Genomic DNA, 18,307 nt, shown 5'->3' with positions numbered 1-18,307 from the left:
ACTGCTTCAGCCAGGGGGGAAAGAAAGCTAGGCTTTCTGGGATTGCTGGCTAGCATGAATTAGCAGATCTGAGGCTCCACTGTTGTTGTTATTGTTGTCAGGGGGCTTGATCGTAGCCTGGGACCTGTGTTATGTTTAGTACACTGTTGTTGACCCTTTAGCAAAACTACACCTCGTTTCTGAGCATATGACCGTGGTGTGGGAAAAAAGAAAAGCTGAGCATAGTCATATGACCTTTTTAAATCTGCATTTTAAAAGGAATGCAGTTGGATTTTTTTTCCCCATAAATCGGAGGGTTTGCTGTTTATTACTGAAGCTATTCCACTTACACTTTCCATTTGGGAAAATTTCTTTTGAGTTTCCATGCATTTTAAGGTAATTAAAAAAAAAGACACTAATTTAATTTACAAATGAAAGTTCAACTACCTAATCAGTTACTTTTAGTCATGTGAAAAACAAAGTATTAACAACAACAGCACTACATACAAACACAAATGTATGTGTTTCTTTTGTACATTTTTGTACTTGTGTTCATCCACATCGAGTTGACGCGCAAGTAGCTTGAATGAATGAATTAAAACTGACAAAATGGTAGCTATAAAGAAGGCTAAAAGTGTTATACATAAAACAGATGTTGAAGTGGAGGACAGTTAGCAAATGTGTTTCAGCTTATTTAAAAATGATGATTGACTCAATGTCATTATGGGAGACCAGCTTAACAGTATACCATAGCAGTCGCTCCTTCCTTGGTGTGATCAGGGAGTCTGGGACTCTACAGATTTATGACTGCACTGATGAAAGAGCATTGTTGAAATGTATCCAAAAGAAGGGGAAGTTCAGTAAAGCCAATGAGAAAACCATCAGAGTAAAATGCTTTATTGCCTTTATTTAGTGTACTTGTAATCAGTCATTGGTTGATTTAGTTGACTGCCATTGGTTTGTGGGGACACACCCTTCCTTTGCTGTTCTGTGAATATGTAATCAAAGAGGATTTGAGGCTCCCACTGCAGGAAGAGAACAATCTGGATTCACATTCCTCAGAGTGTGTATTGAGCAAACTCATGAAATGAATCTGATATGAAGGCTTTTAGCTGATTACTTTATGTTAATTTTACGACGTTGCCTCGTTTCCAACAGTGACACAGCAACAAACTCCGCTTTTTTGTTTCTTTTTAAGCTGGAAGCAAAGAAAAGAGAGAGGAACAATCTGTGTGGTGAGATCTGTCCCAAACACATATTTTGAAGTTCATTTACCAGTTTGATCAGTGTGTAGGCACATAAACACAATACTGTGTAACACCATTAGGTGGTAGTATTGCATTGCAGTCATTGTTGCTTTAGCCACATGACCACAGGAAGAAATTTCTCTGTGCCCCTTTTGCTATTTCTGCAAAGAGACAGTTGTGTCTTTATGTAGTTGCACAACATATGTCCACTTCCACTATGCAGCTGCTACACTTACTCTCTGTCAGGTCACAGCACTGTTAATGGGTCCCTTATGTGGCACTATTAGATAAATCACGTGGTAAAGCACTGTGTTAAAAAGAAGTCCAGTGAGACCAATGTAACAAAAAAAAAAAGCCCTTTGTTCCATGTTTATGTCAGGAACTGCAATGCACTGACTATGCACGTGTGATATGGCCGGTGTTCTCACATGCAGAATCTTAATTAACGACTGATCTCTAGCTACTCCCCCTACACTCGTTGAACTTATATTATGGTACTGGGTGGGTGTCAGTAACAAATATGGTGACTTGTTTTTACTTGATACTAAGTCCGTCGTGTTTCTTAAGCTTGGGCGCGATGCTGCATTGTACCTGAGGTAAATCTGTTGACTTTGTCCACAGATGTATTGGTTTGTTTGGTTTTATTTTATTTTATCAGCTGTTTAGATACATAACAGTACGATTGGTAAGCAACACATTACAGTGAGAAATTGACATAATCTTGTCTTTCTTTGGTATGTAGGAGTTAAGAGGGATTGTACAGAGAGCTATCTGAATTTGGAGAGGCAGAGTAATGGGTGGAAAAAAGGATAAGAAAAAGAAGTCATATTCAAGGTAGATGGAGGGGAATTAAGGGGGGGGGGGGGGTAGAAGACGGTGTGGGTATAAATGTCTGGGAATATTTTTTCCAGAACTGAAACCAGTACTGGCCAAGTCATGTTCTCGGCTGTGGATTCTTTAGGTGGACTATATCCTGATTTTTTTTTTTTTTTCTTCCAAACATGAAGATGCCTAACTAAGGACCTTAACTGATCGGTGCTGTTCAGCAGACAGCAGACAGTGCCGTTCAGCAGTCATGAAAGGATAGTCTTATGTAAACATTTTACAGCCATTTCCTGCAACAAACTGCTGGGTATTTAGTAGTCCTGTATCTTTCAACAGATCACAAAGTTTTGTTCAATGCTTAGTTAAACCTGAATATAACAAATATCCCCTTCGCTAGCAGCAGGAGTGTCGTGTCAATGCCCCTTCCTCCAGAGGAGTCTGGCTAAAGCGTAGTTGTTTTTCTTTCTGTCCGTTGTGGCGATGTTTCCTGACTTTTCTGTGTCGTTTCCCCCCATGGGCTATTGGAGCTGGAGCGCAGGGTATTCCTGAACAGGCCGGGACAGTGTAGTACAGACTCCAGTACAGAGAGTGTCCACTGTAGGTCCACTGTACCTACCTTTCAGAGGCTTTGAGCTCAGAGAGGACAGCCAGCGTGTGGATGTGCCTGTGAAACCTTAGGTTTAAAGGAAGACGTGTTTCAGTTGAAGAGGCTATTCTGGCCAGAGAATATGTCACCCCACCAAATTTAGGATAATGTCAGATTTTCGTTTTACCCTTTCTGTCTGGATTATAAGAACGATCTTGGAAGTCTCAAGCTTTCTCGGATCATATGTCAATTGAAAGAAATCTGACGGTTCTTCAGAGGTGGGGTAGGCTGTAGAGAAAGGAAGTGGAGGTACACGAGATATTTTTGTCCTCTATTCATCTACAGGAAGTGTGGTTTCTGCCCTGTTGTTTCAGAGATACTTTCTCCTCTTGCTGCTGTTTTGTAACCTGGTCTGTTTGCCTGCTTGGCCCCCCCACCCCCAACTCCCCTCAATGCTTTTCATTCTTTTTATTTGACTTTTTGTCCCCCCCCCATCCCGTCCTGCACTCCCTCTCTCGCTGTGTAAGCTGGCCTACAGCTGATGGGACAGGAATGGACTGCCTGGGCTCCAGCCTCAGAAGGTCCCGCCTGCGCCTCTCTGTTTCGGGTAGGTGACTGTATCTATAATCATGAACCTGAATATGACTTCAGTGGTGACTATCGCCAAGGCTCGTGAACAGAACAGTTAACAGGAGACGTTGGTTGGGATATCCAAGAGAAGAGGCAGGGACCAGCCAAGGTTTGTCAGCAAATCTGTCTTGAGGTGAAATCGCAATTTAGATCTAAAAGAACGACAACAACAACAACAACAACAAGCTCATCATAAAGTATGGGCAGCGGATTGAGAAAAATGAAGAGGCGTCGCAAGTATTGGTTTTGGAGAAGCAAAGGTAATGATTTGATTCTGTACTGCTATTTGAAAGGGAGGGCCGTCATTTTTTTTTGTGGTCGAACTGTTATGAAAGTGAGAGATTGTGGTTTGATACATAGGACCATGTAACGCTCGGCACATGGGATAATGTCAAGGCTAAGGCTATGGTATGACAAAAGAAGTGTACCTCTCTGCTTCAGAAGTAACATGGATATAAGGCACTTGAGTCAAAGATAATGTTCTTGAAAAAGTAAACTCAGTTAAAAATATTAAACTGCAGCTTTTTAGATACGCTAAAGTAATACAGTTAAAATGTGAAGTGAAAATTAGTTTTATACATATACATAGACCAAGTCAATGCATTGTGACTCTGAAAGAGGCAAAGGTATGTTGATATTTTTTTTTAAAGATATTTTGAACACATGGAAATAATCTTCAGTGCCAGAAATGAACTCAGTGTGATGATGCTCTCTGCTTAGTAATTGTTTTTTGTTTTTCGTCTCTAAATTTGCTGTCTGTCTGAATACAACATGTAATAGTACCAACCAAGTTCATCTCCAGTGCTAAGGTCACAGGGGAAGTTGAGACAGTAATGTTTCTTACGTAGCAGTCTGAGGAATGTAGAGGGTGTCTTGAGCAAAGTACAATTGCTATAAAAAAACACACCTATCTGTATTTATACCTACTGTCCAGCCCTGACAGCAGGTGCACGGTCGAATTTAAGATAAGATTTGCTCTGAAGTTTAAACGAATCTTGACATATAAGTAAGGTTTAGCTTAGCTTTTTAGAACTTAGAAGTAAATCTTCTGCATGGGAGGTTGTGTGACGATCTAAGTGGGTACAATCGCAAAGACATGTATAAAGAAGAAGTGAGTCAAAGCGGTAGCGTAAAAGATAAAAAGGACAAGAAATGAACGCACATTTGAATGTTCAGACGACTCGCTTAGAAACCTGAGCTCAGAAGCCGGTGGCTTGTTTACTTGAAAATGTATTTATCTGTTCAAACAGTGCCTGGCAGCTGTCTCTGGATTAATCCTAGGTTCCTTCTCCTCTCTTGTCTCCCCATCTCGCCCTCCATTTACTCAGATTAAACCTCACTTAACTAATCCTGCCTCCCAAACAGACTGTGGACCGCTTTCCAAATGTTATCTTTGGCTCTGGCCCCATCTGTCAGCTGTTTCGGTTTATTTTTTCCAGTCGTGTTATAGGCGACATGTTACGCCACTCCGGACTAGGATAAATTGTCTATGTCTTTGTAAAGAGCATATTTAATTTGACTTTTAGAAGAGGCTTAAGAACATGCTCCCTCGCAAGTTACTTTTCCGTGTTTTCAAACAAATATATAAACTGTAATACTGAGACACACATTCATAGACATGTTTGTCATTTGCAGAGCATCTGTTAACAGTTGATGAAGAGTCAATGTAATCACACTTAAAAACCTTGTGGCTGTGGACTCCTTTACATACAAGTGGAGGATTAAAGACCACATGGCGAATGTCTTGCACAACACACATTTACAGTATCTGAAAAAAATGTTTTTAGTATTATCCCGTGCTTTAAAGACCATAATGTATGTTGGCTTCAATCAGAGTTTAAATAACAGCTGAATGCTCTTAGATACTGAATGTGTACCACAGAATGGAGGGCCAAGATCAGCCATACTCGACACTTGTCCATTTTGAATTTCAAACTGTATATGGACATAGTGTACATTTAACAGTATATACATGGCACTGGCTTTTTAGATGTTAGTTGGACTCTACAGTCTGAACCATGTGGCTCCAGAGAGCTCTTAAATCAAAGTTACCAGCCTGGGAAAAACAGTGTCCTTTGCTCCGAGTTCTGGGAACTGTTCCCTTACTATACTTCCAAATGCTCCTTTTGGCAAAGTGTCCCCTGGCACATCAGTGGTGTGTGTTGGGCTGGTTTGTTATGTTGTCATTGTTAAGGTTTGTAAAGGGCTAGCCTCTCTGATTCAAGGTCTATTCACATACTCCTGCTTCTCTCCCTCTCCTCTCTTTCTGCAATGTCAGGAAGGAAAAGGCAGAGTCTTGTACAGCTTCACCATTCAGGCCCTTTTGGCATTGTTAGAATGTGTGTGTTTGTGTGTGTGTGTGGGTGAGAGAGTGTGTGTGTTTGTATGTGTGTGTGAGTGAGTGAGAGTGTGTGTGTGTGTGTGTGTGTGTGTGTGTGTGTGTGTGTGTGTGTGTGTGTTTGTGTGTTTGTGTGTTGGATGCGCTGGACTGAATGGAAAATGTGACACACACACAGTTCTGATAAAAAGTGGTTGAGACCATTTAAAAGAATGACAATCAGGCTAGAGACTGTATTCAGCAAGAGTGACTCAGTGTCATTTTTAAACTCTTTTTTTTGATTTAGTTCTTTGTTTCTGAGTTAATGGGATCTCTTTGTGTGGTCCCATGAGGTGCCTGAGAGCACTGTAGTGGATCAAATGCAGCGAAAATAGAAATTTCATCAGTGACTAATGCAAATTCAACTTTTTCGTTTTTACTGATAAGTCGACATATTTTATCTTCCTGACAGTGTCTGCCTTTGTTGGTCTTTTGTGTTGTTTGGCAGTGTTCCTTTTTTGTGTCTGCATCTCTTAAGGAGTGGACACACTGAAACATGAGCATACGCCCACCATTTACCACAAACATTATGGCCAGCTGAAACTTCAAGACAATGCAAGCCAAAGCCAAGAAAGCTGCAGAAAGATTTTCAAAAAGCATTGCCTGGGTGTTGATTGGATGGTTTGATTTCTCTGTTGATGGCTCCCTTGACACTCAGTCACCACAGTCAATAGTTTGCTTTGATTTTTCCTCAAAACCAAACTTTTACTGAAAATTACCTACAGGGGGCAGAAGTGATGTTGATTAGGCTCTCTCTCTGTCATAGTAATATAACCATTACACTCCCACACTCCCAGTGCTGGGACTCAATGATGTATGACCTGTGGATGAGCTGCACAAGAGGTAATAACAGGAAATAGCTCTACATGTTTGATGGCCAAGGGCATAGCTTTATAATTGTTGACAGAGTAGTACATTTTTTTATGTCTGCTTGTCTTAGAGAGAGTGTGTGTGTGTGTGTGTGTGTGTGGTGTGTGTGAGAAAGAAAGAAAGAAAGAAAGAAAGAAAGAAAGAAAGAAAGAAAGAAAGAAAGAAAGAAAGAAAGAGGGTCTTCTGTCTGGGGAGTAAGCACATGTAACCACAGCTAAACAAAAGTACCCTATGTTTTTAACTTGCCTATCAATTGTGTAAAGCTCTGTTTTAATGTGCTGGTGTTTTTTCCCCCAGCAATATTCTTTTCCAGTGAGTTTGTGTATTGATTTCGTCTGAATGGAGGGAACATTCTTGTTGGCTTCTGGTGCCCTCATACGCACTCATCTGTTTCCCAGTGTCTGGAGCAGTCAGTCGGCATCATCTGTCTGGCAGATGTGTGACTGATGCCATGCCGTTAAATACTGTCAGACTGGCACATCTACCCACTTGGTCTGCAGTTAGAACACAGGCCAAACCAACAATGGGCGAGGGTAACAGATCGGTCGGCCCTTGTGCAGAGAGCAAATCTACCCACAAGCTGTCCTGCATCTAATGAAGATTAATTGGTCATTATGCAAGGAGATCAGAGATCAGCCAGGAAGTGCAGAAGTATATATACAAGAAGTGTGTACACACACACACTCACACACATGTATGTATGTATGTATGTATGTATGTATGTGTATGTCTATATATATGGATGTGTGTGTGTGTGTGTGTGTGTGTGAACATGTATTTAAGTAAAGTGTTGTCATGTTTTTGAAAGGCACAGCATATACCATATGTCATATACTCATATACCATATGCGTTCATTTTCTCTCTATGTATGCCATATGTGTTCAAGTTTAATGAGGTGTGTTCCTCTTTAGAGGTTTTTGTGTGTGTGTATTTGTGTGTGTGTGTGTCTGTGTGTGTGTGTGTGTGTGTGTGTGTGTAGTTAGAGGCCGGGCAATTGTGGGTACTCTCCTGAGACCTCACAGTATGGTGCAGAGAAGAATAAAACAGGAATCCCATTCCTGGAAACACTCTTTACATTTCTATAAAGGCATTCATTAACTTGACAGTTCTCTCTGTTGGTTTTTTAGGACCTAATGATTTGCTGATTAGAGTGTATCTATATAAAAACGGCATGGTTGGAGTCCATGGTGGGATGAAATCCTTGCCTCAAAGTATAGAGTTGAGGATGCATGATATAAGATCATAGGTCAGGAAATCACACAGGACTGATTCGCACTGAGGGGGAATGGCAATGAGCTGTTACCATCACAGGGAATTTTACAGTCGATTTTCAACACTTTCACCAGTCAGGTTAAGTCCAACAAACACTGTGTTGTTGGTTGTGTGTGTGTGTGTGTGTGTGTGTTGTGAATAGACTACTGATGCTTTCCATCACTGTCTGAATATCAGTTGCACTGTATGGCTGTTAAATGTCACTGTAGAGATCAGCATTGTCCTTCAGGTAATCAATAAAAGCAGTGACCAGAGGCATGATTTCATTTGTTAACAGATAATGCAGCCTCAAATGTCAGGAACTCCAGTCTCATCTGCCGACCCCGTACGTGAGTTTGTTAGAATCGCTTATTTACCAGAAAATCACTTGTAATTAAATTCAACAGTTTCTCAGTTAGAGAGCTAGAGAAACTACTGGATGTGTTTGTGGGTAACTGCTCTAGTTCTATGTTTGTGGTGACACCTTAATGTTTGTTTGTTTGTTTGTTTGTTTTCTGAAGTAGGTTGAAATGTAGTCACGGATTGTCTCCTGACACAGCTGCTGAGATGAGTGTTGGTAAATAGAGTTGTAACATTGGAGGGGTAACATGAAGAAAAGACTTGTCTCTCCCACCTCATTGTACGACACTGCTTATGGCATTGTGCACTTATGCATACCACAGTCTCTCTGACTCATGCATCAGTGTCTTATATGTCTCTTACACCTTGTACATCAGTTAGGATGTACTGGGAGCTCTACAGAGCAGCTGGGCTGGCCTGCACCCTCCCCTAGGCCAGGTCTCAAAGTCAAACATGGCTCTCACATGAAATGATATTCAAAGACCACCGAACGAACTAGAACTATGAATTAGGACGATAAAAGGTTTACGTTTGTGTTCTGCTCTCCATTCTCTTTGTCTGTAAATTTACGCGTCAGTCTGACCCCGTGTCTCGTTTTTTCACTCGGTGTCTGTGCGACAGTATCATTTTCTTTCTCTCTCTCTCTCTCTCTCTCTCTGTCTCCCTCTCTTGCTCTTTCCAGAGAGTCGCTGCGTAAATACATCATGTCATGGGTAGCAATTTCTCTGTCCCACTTCCAGTGTAGTAGGCCCTCTCGTTCCGTGCCGTTTATCTGCTTTCGTTAAAAATGCTGCTTGTTGTAAATGCTGTAAGGTCAAATTCATACCCTCAGGCCCACCACGTGCTGTTCGTTCTGAAAGAAAAATCAAACCGCTGACTGGTTCTTGTTCAACCGAGTATGAGCTCACCTCGTCGTCGGAGCCTGTGCTACCATCCCCTGCCTGATCTGTTAAACTGACGCCCCTGTGGCAGGAGGAGATATGCTGGTTCATCTAGTTCGCTCTCTCACACTCCTAATACATTCCTTCAGTTTCATTCAGTTTCATGTTCCTCTGCAAACCTACATTCTATCTGTCAATCCCCTTCCCCTTCTTCAGAGTCTACACACATCAGCACATCACTAGTTATGTTTTTTCTCTCTTTCACTCTCTGTTTCTCTCTTGCCGTTACCATAAAGCTGATTCATAAACACACCATGCCAAGTGTCTTCTTGTCTGTCTGTCTGCCATTCAGTATTATTCTCAGTGGTCAGCAAAGACACTAAAATTAGCGTATAGCTGCTTTAGTTGCACTTAGGCCTCCTTCTCTCTTACTATTAATTGATAGTCCTAAAAATTGCAATTTCTGCAGGGTCAATTGGTATCCCCGAGCCCACTGCATATATATATATATATATATATATATATATATATATATATATATATATATATATATATATATATATATATATATATATAAATAAATACACACACACACACATATACATATACATACACACGTGCACACACAAGCTCGCATACACAGTCTAAGCTTTGTCTGAAAGCTCATGAGATCTAAGTGGAGGCCGGACATGATAAGAGCCCTCTACTAGGGTCTGGAGCGCAGCTTTAGCTGAGCTGATGTTTAATGAGGCTTGTAGCCTGGCAGCATGGCCCCTGAGGCTGTGGTGAGACAGGACTCTCTGTTGTTTGCTTCTCCCTATCAGCGCGGAAGAGCGAGAGGTCACCGGATCACAAGGCTTTAACCAAGTAGACGGGACAATGGAGCCCTTAAAGGGCCCATGGTTACAATTACTTGAGAGTGATGAAGGGAATATGGGGGCGGGGGGGGGGCAGGATGAAGAGGAAGAAGAGGAAGATCAGGCACGACAAAAAAAAAAAAAAACAACCAAATCATAGTGACCATAATTTGAGGGTTTGAGAAGAAGAACAATGTTTATGAGTGAAGTAAAAGTGAACATATTTTAGGTTACAACAGAAACCAAGTACATTCCAGAAGAGAGAAAGGATGAACTGAAGTACACACATGGTGTGAAACAAGATGGGTGAACGTTTGGAGGAAGGGGGTCAAAACTGTTAAGCCTGACTGCTCGAATTAGCTCCGAGACGATCAGACAGACAGCACCGTGGGCTAAGAGAGGGCATTTTGACCCGTCACTTTAAGAGCTTTAAGGGTGCGATCTCGCTTTGGCAGGAGAGTCTGACACTCACCTTAGGCTGTCACAGTGGCTTTGAGACACAGAAAATTCTGGTAATGCTTATAGGAGGTGTGTGTTGTGTACATTAAACGACAAGCTTGTGAAAAGTATGGTTTGTGTGTGATTCTGTTGGAGACTGCATTTTCATGTATAACGCTGATGCCCCTGTTTACTCTTGAGCATTAACTTTTTTTTTTTTTTTGCATTCAAGTTTCACCACACAAACGTGTGAACAGTGTTGGTGGCTATTCTAGATGGCTACAATGTCCTCTCTCGCTTCCTTCCTCTGTCTCTCTCTCTCTCTCTTTATCTCCCCCTCTCTCTCTTCATCCCTCCCCCACAAATCACTGACTCATCTGTATTCTTCCTCTATCCCCCCCCCCCCCCCGCCCCTTCCCATCAGTCACGTGACCTTTGAATGCACTCCAATAGAACTGAAATGACTCGTTTTTTTTGTTTTTTATTCTCCTTTAAATGATAGACATACTCCAAATCCCCAAAGCACCACACACATCTGCGCACAGTCACATCAGTCTCTCCCTCCCACACATCCTCTTTCTCTCCCTCTCTACCCCCACCCTGCCTTTCTGCACCCCTCCCTCCTAAATCCCAGCTGCTTCCTACACTGTCTTCCTATCCCTCCCCTTATTTAGCTAGACCCTTCCTTTCTCTCGCTCTCTCAGTGGCTTTGACCAGTGCGAGCATTGGTGGCTACAGGGACAGCAGATGAAAGGTTAGGGTTTCCTCCCTGTTCACTGCCCTGCCCCCCACCTCCCCCACCCCTCCCTCCCTCCCCTAGCACAATAGAGGTGATTGTCCATGTGACACACACACACACAAACACCCACACACACGCGCACACACTCATTGGCACACAGAGAAAGAGGGATTGACTGGAGAAGCGGGTGAGTGGCGTTCCCCTGCCATATGCTCTCTCTCCTCTGGAATGTGATTATCTTCACTGGCTAAATACTGAAAACAGAAAGAGACGGACAAACAGAGAGAGAGAAAAGAGGAGGGGTGAAGCGCGGCCGTGAGAGAGAGAGAGAGAGAGAGAGAGAGAGAGAGAGAGAGAGAGAGAGAGAGAGAAAGGGAGGGAGGGAGGGAGGGAGGGAGGAAGATGCAGTGAGACCAGCAGGGCAGCAGCGTAGCATGAGCCTGCAAGAGAGAAGAGAGAAGCAAGCGAAAAAGAAAGGTGTCCTAAGAAGATCGTTCTCTCTTTTCTGACTGTGGATACGCACCGTAGCCCTCATCCTCCAGAAAGCTACAAAGGAAAAGCTCACTCTATGTACACGTTCTCTCACAGCCACTGCTGTCTGGACCTGAGAAGGACTGACATCAGGTTGGTGTGCTTTCTCTCCCACAGTTGCGGATGTGAGGCGTTGAGCGGAGCCAACGGCTGATCTCAGGTTAGAGAGGCTGTGGCACATACGCTGCTCTAGGGCTCCATACAATCTTTTACACAGATCTGAGGATATTTGAGCTATGCTGTGTCATTAGGCAGTGAGGAGCTGCAGGGTGTATTCTAGAGGTGAAGTATGCAGGTTGACAGTTAACAAAGGGAGGAGCACCTCTCAGACAGCTGCAGACCACACCGGCACACTGTGCGGTAATAGTGTTTGTGTGTGCGGTAAGGATATTTGAATATGGCTGTATGAGTGTGTGTGTGTGTTCCAGTCAGAGAGGGAGAGGGAGAGAGTGTGCATATGTTAATGTGTTGACCAATTTCAGTGGCATTCAGGCTTTGTTTGGTTGAGGAGTTGCACAGCTGCAATTGTTCCCAACACATTCTGCAGACAAAAATATTTGTAAATAAACAGTGTCAAACAGCCGCTTACAGATTTTATTGTAGAAAGTGTGATCTGCGTCATCATGCAAGGTGCGCTCTGTTAAGAATGTGTGTGTGTGTGTGTGTGTGTGCATGTATGTGCATGTATGTGTATGATAGAGGATGAACTGTGTGTTGTCACTAAGCAGAGAGCAAATTAAATATACCAAGCATCAGTAAAAGGATAGATAGGAAGTGTGCAGTCATCCATTGGCACACAAACCTAACACAGATTCACAAAAATAAAGCAATGCAAGACCCTTCAGGTACCAAGGTTGCTGTAATGCTGTGTGATGTGTGGGTGTGAGCAGGACTGTGGGTTGTGTGTGCGTGTGTGTGTGCTATCTTAAGGTCATTCGTCATTCGTTATTGTTAAATATTTCCATCTTCCTTGCAATTTTTGCCTCTTTACTCATCACTTCTTTTTTTAGAGAAGGCCAAGTTGTAAAAAGCTTGCTGAGACTGCCCCAGTTAAGAGTCTGCCTGTTCAGAGGGGCTAAAGATGATCTCACATTCAGCCACATTTAATAAGCACTGAACGTAGATGTTGAGGTGAAGTTACTAATATCTGTGTTCATCACATACTTCCTGCATCCCTCTTCAGCTCATGTTAGCGGTCACAGTTCTCAAACCGTGCTGTGTTTTTCAAATGAGCGAGAAGTGAAAAGCAGAAGTAAACTTGCCGGAGGAAAAGTGAGCGACGTATAACAGCCTTAAACGGGAAGGAGTAGCGGTCACATCGCAGTCTACTGAGAAAGTCAGCACATGTGTCAAGAGTGACCCCTCCTACCACCATCACCATCTCTCTCTCTTGCTCTCTCTCTCTCTCTCTCGCTCTCTCTGTCTCTCTCTCTCTCTCTCTCTCTCTCTGCTGTTCTCATCAACAAATCTTAAGGCTGGATTTTGCACTGCCACTTCTAGCACGTTCTCTGTCAGCCAGTTCTGCAATTATTAACTAGTGCGAGGGTACGGCTTGGTAGACAATATTTATGAGCAACCCTGCCTCTCTTTGACAAAGCAGCTCTTTCAGATCAATGCGTGCACACACACACAGGCAAGCAGACATTACTCAGAATTCTACGAAGATGATTTCAAAATGCAAATCCAAAATAGGAACCCTCACAGAACACTTGTCGCTGACATATTGCCAGCGTCTATGCATTTAATTTGAAAAATATGTAAATAAATATACGGGGAGAGAAAAACAGGGAATGGGTTAATGAACTCGGGTTCTGCCTCAGCTTGGGCAAAAGTTTGCAGGATTCTCTCCAACTGCCTGTAGTTGGACAAAAAAAAAAGAAGAAACAAGAGAAAAAAACAGCGAATGTTTGTTTCACTGGTTTCTTAATCTACATCTCCCTGCTGCTCAAACAACTTTACTTCAAAACAAAACTTACCGATCAAACAGGATTTACAGTCTTACGGCACAGCTACCGTCTTGCTCAGTCAGGTCACAGAGCAGCTCTCTCTCTCTCTCCTTCTGCTCTCTGCCAGATCTTCTTATCCTCCTTATTAACAAGGACCCAGCAGATCTGTGATTATGTCCTGATTAAGATCAGCCTTGTGGAGAGGAGTTGAGGGTGCCTGTACATACCCCCAGTCACGGCTCCCAGCCCAGGTCTGCCACAGTCCCAACTTGTTTAATTCCATTATCCAGCTATATAAGATACGTAATCAACTGTCTGTGTCTGTGTCCTTCTGAACACTTAAGCTTTTATCAGTCACTTTTGATTCTGCTATCCATTTATATAGAAAGCGCATGTGGTGTCTCATAGAGAATGGAGAAGTTGTAGAATGCAGTGCTTAAGTCATATTTACTGACTCTTTGATTCGTTGAGAGAAATCATTCTCTTTCGTTATGACACGTTCATAATAATGTATCCAGATATCCGTGTCAGTTCCTTAGATACAGTAAGCTGACAGTCAGACATTTGTGAAAGTGAGAGTGAGAGAGGAGGAGAGAGAGACTGGGGGATGGTTATGGTATCTGCTGTAAAATTTACCATCCATCATTTACTCAAAGAGAGTGTCAACACAGAGACTATAATTACCATCTCTCTCTCTCACACACACACACACACAAAGTGTTTTATCTGTGATAACATTTTGACAGCAAAATGGTTCAATATTTCATTTTTCATTCTTTTTTTTTTTCCAGTTTTATTTGTCATGACACACCTCAGACTGTTCATATTATTGCAGTGCTAAGTGAGAGGTCTACCTCAAGGTGTTGCTTTGTTTCCTTTGTTTTATTTGATATTGGAACCAAGTCATATTTAGATTCAACCGTGAAGGTAAGCTGACCGTGGCTGGTTAGGGGATGCCAGGTTTTGAATCCAGATCGCTCGCATTTGTATGCCATGTCCGTGCTGACCATGCATGAAAGTGAACCGCTCAATTTTGTTTTTAGCCAATCCAGTACAGATTCATTTTGTTGCTTTTATTACTTTGGATGAAGCATGTGTGTAAACCTTAATAAAGAAGTATAATATTACTGAAGGCTGCATTGTTTGTACAGCTAGATCTCTCTGTCTGTGTCGTTTGTTTGTTGTTATAACACATTACTGGTGTTCTTAGCATGCTTGTGCAGGGTGGCGCTTTTGCAGCGTCGTGTCAACACAGTAGGCTTACTCTGGTTTCTTATTGAAAGTAAATGATTTGTAGAGCACTGTATTGTCTGAAATATGTTAGGTATTATATTGCATATTATAGATTGTTGGCCGGGTAAACCAATGAATCAAACCATCTTTATAATCTTGATTGTACAATACAAGATTTACTTTTCTGTTGATGTTTGTAGCACTTATTGTGATGTGTACTATTTTTTCATTTTTTTTTTGATGACTTCAATAATCTAGCATTTAGGAGTGGAACTGATGTACTAAGTGTATTGAGAGTGCGCAGTGTGTTTGATATTCATTAGGATTAGTTAGTATTGTCTGGTGGTATCAATAGCTTCTAGATACCGGCTGTCTATAAAACTTGATCTGCTTCACTGGGTGACACGTGAGTCCCGAAAAACCAGTTTGTGACGGGGGATGGGGCGAAGGGTAAACAAGCACACTCTCACATTCTGACAGCAACAAAAATGCATCTGAGTCTGGTGGGTGTAACTTGTTCAGCAGGGCTTTCAATTACCACTTCCTTGTACGAGAGGAGACTCTTTAGATGTTCAACGCAGAGATGGACACGAAAGGTGACATGTATGTAGAAACCAGGCCACAGCGGACACGGCCCAGCGGAGGTACTTGTTGTTTTACGGCTGATAGCCTTCTTTATTTCAAGCTCTTAGCGTCACATCTGTAACAAGGAGAATGGATTCACACTCACGGTTGTCATCTCTGACTTAAAGCTGTGGTTGACTTTGAAATGCTGTTAAGGATCAGTGATAAGATGCGGCAAACCGAGCTTCAGAGAGAATTTCATGGCTTGTGTGTGGTCTAAAGCGAATTTTGAGAGCCAATTTTGGAATGTGTAACGTTTGCGTTGTGTTCAATGTGTTGTAAATGTGTACACGTTTCTACTTTTATCTTAAGCAGATTGCTTTTAATTTTATATTTATTTGATTTTTTTAATTAATCTTATCTGATTAACTGTGCTCCAATCATTTGCAGAGTGTAACCGAAAATTCATTGTTTCATTTTGTTTGTGTGTGTCATTGACACACACAAACTGAGTGTTAAAGCTGCAGTCCGTGGTTTTCTGCTTGTGTTATGTGGTTAGTCAACAGTTACCACTCATCTTTGAGCACTTCTGCATGTGTTTGTTCCACCTAATTTGTATTATAGCTTATCACTAATATACATTGCGCAGATATTAAATAGACGACAAATTTGGCCCCGTTAGCTGAAGCTGTGGGTTTTTGAACTAAACACGTGACTCCTCTACGCAAGATCTCTGTTATCTGCATGTAACTTCTTGTGATACTAAATAGAATGGGCCCATTTAGATGTGACCCTGTATGAGAAGCCTCTGAGGAGAAAAGTGTCTGTGACTTAATTAGCCCTTATTTATACATGGATTTTTCCATTTGTGCACGCCATCAACACTGCCTCAGATATCCATTACCATAACCTTATCATAGTTCACAAACAATGTGACCTGGGTCAGATTTAAAGACGATTCATGGACTGACTTTTATAAAGCTTTCCATAAACGCTTGATTAATTATTTGTTTCTGACTGAATTGACAGCTGGAAATGCTTGAGTTCATGAGCAACATTTTGTGGTACATATATAGAACTGCATGAAACCCATTATATTAATAACTTATTTAAACTGTTAGGTCATAGTCTCTCTCTCTCTCTCCCCACCCACCGTGGTGAGGGGGCAACACTCTAGCCCTGGTGGCCGTGGTAACCTATTCCCATGGTTACTGTGGTATTGTGGCTGTGGCCTGTTGAAAAGAAGTATGTGGAATAAGTCAGGATTTGTGTGGTGCTATATGGACTGAATGTCCAACAGAGCTGTAATGCTGTGTGGCTAAGCTGCTGGCATGAGTCTGTCACTGACCCAGACACCTCATTGAAAATAGTTTTCTCCATGCTAATGTTTGTTTGGGTTTCCTGTTTCAGAATGTCGTCATGCACAGATCAGTGATTTTGGTATGGTAATTATGCATATGTATGTGTGTGTGTGTGTTTGTGTGTGCATACATAGCGGTTCTGTCAGGGGGTCTCCAGATGGTAGCCAAGAAAGCCCCGCTTTCATCTCATATCTGGGGAGCATGTGTGTACATACACACACACACACACACACACACACACACACACACACATACACACACAGACACAACCACTACAATGAGCTTTGGGCTTTAGTGTAGTTTTCTAAAGTTTTAACCAATTAATTGCTATTCATTTCCACAGCCCACTCATATTTTCTCTTCTTTAACTCCGTGTCAAAACATCTTGTTTCTCCTTCCCACACTCACTGTGTATGAAACACGGGGTCTGAAACCCTGGGTATGAAACACTGTGTATGGTGTAACACATTTATTTCTGGTTCTTCACAGTCTGAGCGCTTCTTTCCCGTCAAAGTTGTCACCAAATCTGAGAGTGTGTGTGCGTGTGTGCGTGTGTGTGTGTGTGTGCGTGTGTGCGTGTGTGTGTGTGTGTGTGTATGTGTGTATGTGCACAGGCCTACATGCGTCTGTGCTTGCAAATGTGTGTATTTGTTTACTATTTTTTCTTTAATCTTTTATGTGCATATGAAATTGTATGATGGTTAATGAGCCCTCCCAAATGTGGATGCCCTAGATATCACAGCTGAATTAATTAGGATATTATCTCATGGGATCAACTTTTCTTTCATTTTCCACCAAATGTTTGACTTACTTTTTTTTAGCGTATGTCTTCTTCTGGGGGAGCGTACACAATGCAAAATGAAGTCGCTGTTGTGGTTTACAATACTTTCATGTAACTTTATTGTCCTACATTACCCAGAATCCTTGACGTCTTGCTCATGTCACTTTTAACTTTTATGTGTCTCTCAGCACTTCATCTTAATGGACTCTGAACTCTGTCTTCCTGTTCACTTTTTCTGTACTTGTTACAGAAATATTAAGTTCTCTGTTACTTGTTCAAAGTTTCACATAGGACACTGCATCTGCTGTTTGCTGTGTGTTTGTTTTATTGTTTGTTTTCATTGGTTATTTGACATTCTGTTTTTGGGCTTTTGTTTAAGAGAGCTTAAGCTTAACATAGCTTTTCATAGCTTTCATTTTTCTGTTGTAGTGGATCAAGGGCAGTGACATATTTTCTTTTCTCCATACATAGTTTGAAAACAACACGTGTGTTCTATAAAAGAAGTTTATTTTTGTTTGTGGATTCATTTTTCGGGTGAAGAATGTTTTTGCTTTTAGTAAATATTTTTATCTCCCTGTTTCAGAGAGGGCTGGCAAACCAAGCTGTTTCCCTTCCAAGAGCACCAATGAGGAGGAGACGTGCATTGGAGTGAAGATTGCGCATGCAAAAGGTATACACGAACGTATACACGTGCTACTTAATTTCTCTTTGTCTCTCTCCCTCTTTCATTCTCTCTCTCTCTCTGTCTCAGGAGCAGTTCACAATATCACTCGCTTTGTCGCTTTGTCATTTTTGGAAGTCTCTATATCTGTGAATGTGTGTCACACCTTCTGTAAAGTGTGAAAGAGAG

General features: G+C 41.8%; 1 protein-coding gene across 1 annotated transcript in view; it reads left to right on the top strand.

Annotated features, from left to right (window-relative positions):
* Positions 1-3,456: 3,456 nt before the first annotated feature.
* The window catches only part of fgd4a (FYVE, RhoGEF and PH domain containing 4a), a 35,424-nt gene continuing 20,573 nt past the window's right edge, over positions 3,457-18,307 (top strand). The window contains exons 1-2 of the mRNA XM_030790620.1: positions 3,457-3,527; positions 18,041-18,127. Coding sequence (XP_030646480.1) covers positions 3,467-3,527; positions 18,041-18,127 — 148 coding nt within the window. The 5' untranslated portion in view covers positions 3,457-3,466. The remainder of the gene's footprint in view (positions 3,528-18,040; positions 18,128-18,307) is intronic.

The sequence above is a fragment of the Chanos chanos genome, chromosome 13 (assembly GCF_902362185.1).
Source record: "Chanos chanos chromosome 13, fChaCha1.1, whole genome shotgun sequence".
Lineage (NCBI taxonomy): Eukaryota > Metazoa > Chordata > Actinopteri > Gonorynchiformes > Chanidae > Chanos > Chanos chanos.
This window is presented reverse-complemented; position numbering and strand designations above follow the sequence as displayed.